Consider the following 1,411-nt stretch of genomic DNA (forward strand, 5'->3'; position numbering starts at 1 on the left):
GGCTCCTCGGGGGGCCACGAGTCGTGCACCCCTCCCCACAGGACTTGGACCGAGAGGGCCCCCCAGGTGCCGAGGCCACCGCGGCAGCCGAGAGAGAGCAACCCCCGGCTGGAGCAGCTGAGGGACAAGATCCGGGCCCAGGCCCAGCGGCAGGCCAGCTGCGCCTCGCTGGGCACCTCGACACCCTCCAGCGCCTCATACCTCTACAAAGCCCCCGCATCAGCGCCCCGGAGGAAGGCCCGAAAGCCGTCAAACCCCCCGCCAGCCCCGGCCTACCCAGGTCAGTGGGGCAGCTCTCTCCAGGGACAGGCAGGAAGAGGGGAGAAAGTGATGAGATTGGGCCAATGCAGGCCGGGCCCCGCCTGGGCTGGTGGCCCCCTGGGAGGCTGGGGCGGTGCGCCCCGCAGCCCTGGAGGGTCTCGGAGCCTGGGAAGCTGAGAGGAGATAGAGCCCTCCCGGGGCTGCGTGTGAGCTGGGTTTAAGCACGAGGAAGCATTGACTCATCCGGGACATGGAGACCGCCTGGTGGAAACAAGAAGGAGGGTGGGTGCAAGGGCAGGCACCTGGAGGCTGGAGGGTGTGCGAGGGGCATGGACAGGAGGAGGCCAGCAGAAGGCCCCCGAGGGGAGACTGCACTCTCAAACCAGGGGCTTTTGAGCGGCGGCCAAAGGAGGACCTTTCCTTGGACACTTCTTCACGGCCTCACCGTCCTCACGATGCCCCTTCTCCTGCTGCACCAGGCTCAGGCAGACTGTCTGCGCTGTGCTCAGTCGCTCAGTCGTGTCCGACTCTTTTTGACCCCATAGACTGCAGCCCTCCAGGCTCCTCTGTCCATAGGAATTCTCCAGGCAACAATACTGGAGTGGGTTGCCATGCCCTCCTCCAGGGGATCTTTCCAACACAGGGATTGAACCCAGGTCTTTCGCATTGCAGGTGGATTCTTTACCAGCTAAGCCACCAGGGAAGCCAAGGCCTTGGACATGGACTCCGTAGTCCACGGGGTGGCAAAGAGTCAGATGCAAATGAGTGACTCACTTTTACTTTCACTTCAGGCATCCTGAGTGGAACTGAAAGTGGGGTTGAAGAGAAGGCAACCCCTGGCCAGGGGCGCGAGGCCTCCAGGGTCTCCCTGAACCAGATCTCAGGTGAGTGGCCCTGTGGCCAGCCATCCCAGCACCCCCCACCCCCCTGGACACTCAGACCAGGTGTGGGCAGCATGGTTATGGAGCCAGCAGTCTCCAGGCAGCCTCTCTCTCACTCTGTGGGATTGGCTCTGTTACCTCCCCTCACCGAGGAGGATACTGAGGGTCAGAGAGGACCCCAGCTGTGAAGGGCCCAAGCAGGGATTTGCTCTCAGCCCGCCATTCTCTAGAGCCCACTTTCCAGTCACCAGGGAAGGAATCCAGATGGG

At 63.1% G+C, this 1,411-nt stretch overlaps 1 protein-coding gene across 1 annotated transcript in view; it reads left to right on the plus strand.

Moving 5' to 3' along the window:
• Positions 1–1,411, plus strand: part of LOC104987362 — a 27,799-nt gene that overhangs the window by 1,143 nt on the left and 25,245 nt on the right. The window contains exons 3-4 of the mRNA XM_010838230.1: positions 3–280; positions 1,053–1,145. Coding sequence (XP_010836532.1) covers positions 3–280; positions 1,053–1,145 — 371 coding nt within the window. The remainder of the gene's footprint in view (positions 1–2; positions 281–1,052; positions 1,146–1,411) is intronic.

Source organism: Bison bison, unplaced genomic scaffold, assembly GCF_000754665.1.
Source record: "Bison bison bison isolate TAMUID 2011002044 unplaced genomic scaffold, Bison_UMD1.0 scf7180017846004, whole genome shotgun sequence".
NCBI lineage: Eukaryota > Metazoa > Chordata > Mammalia > Artiodactyla > Bovidae > Bison > Bison bison.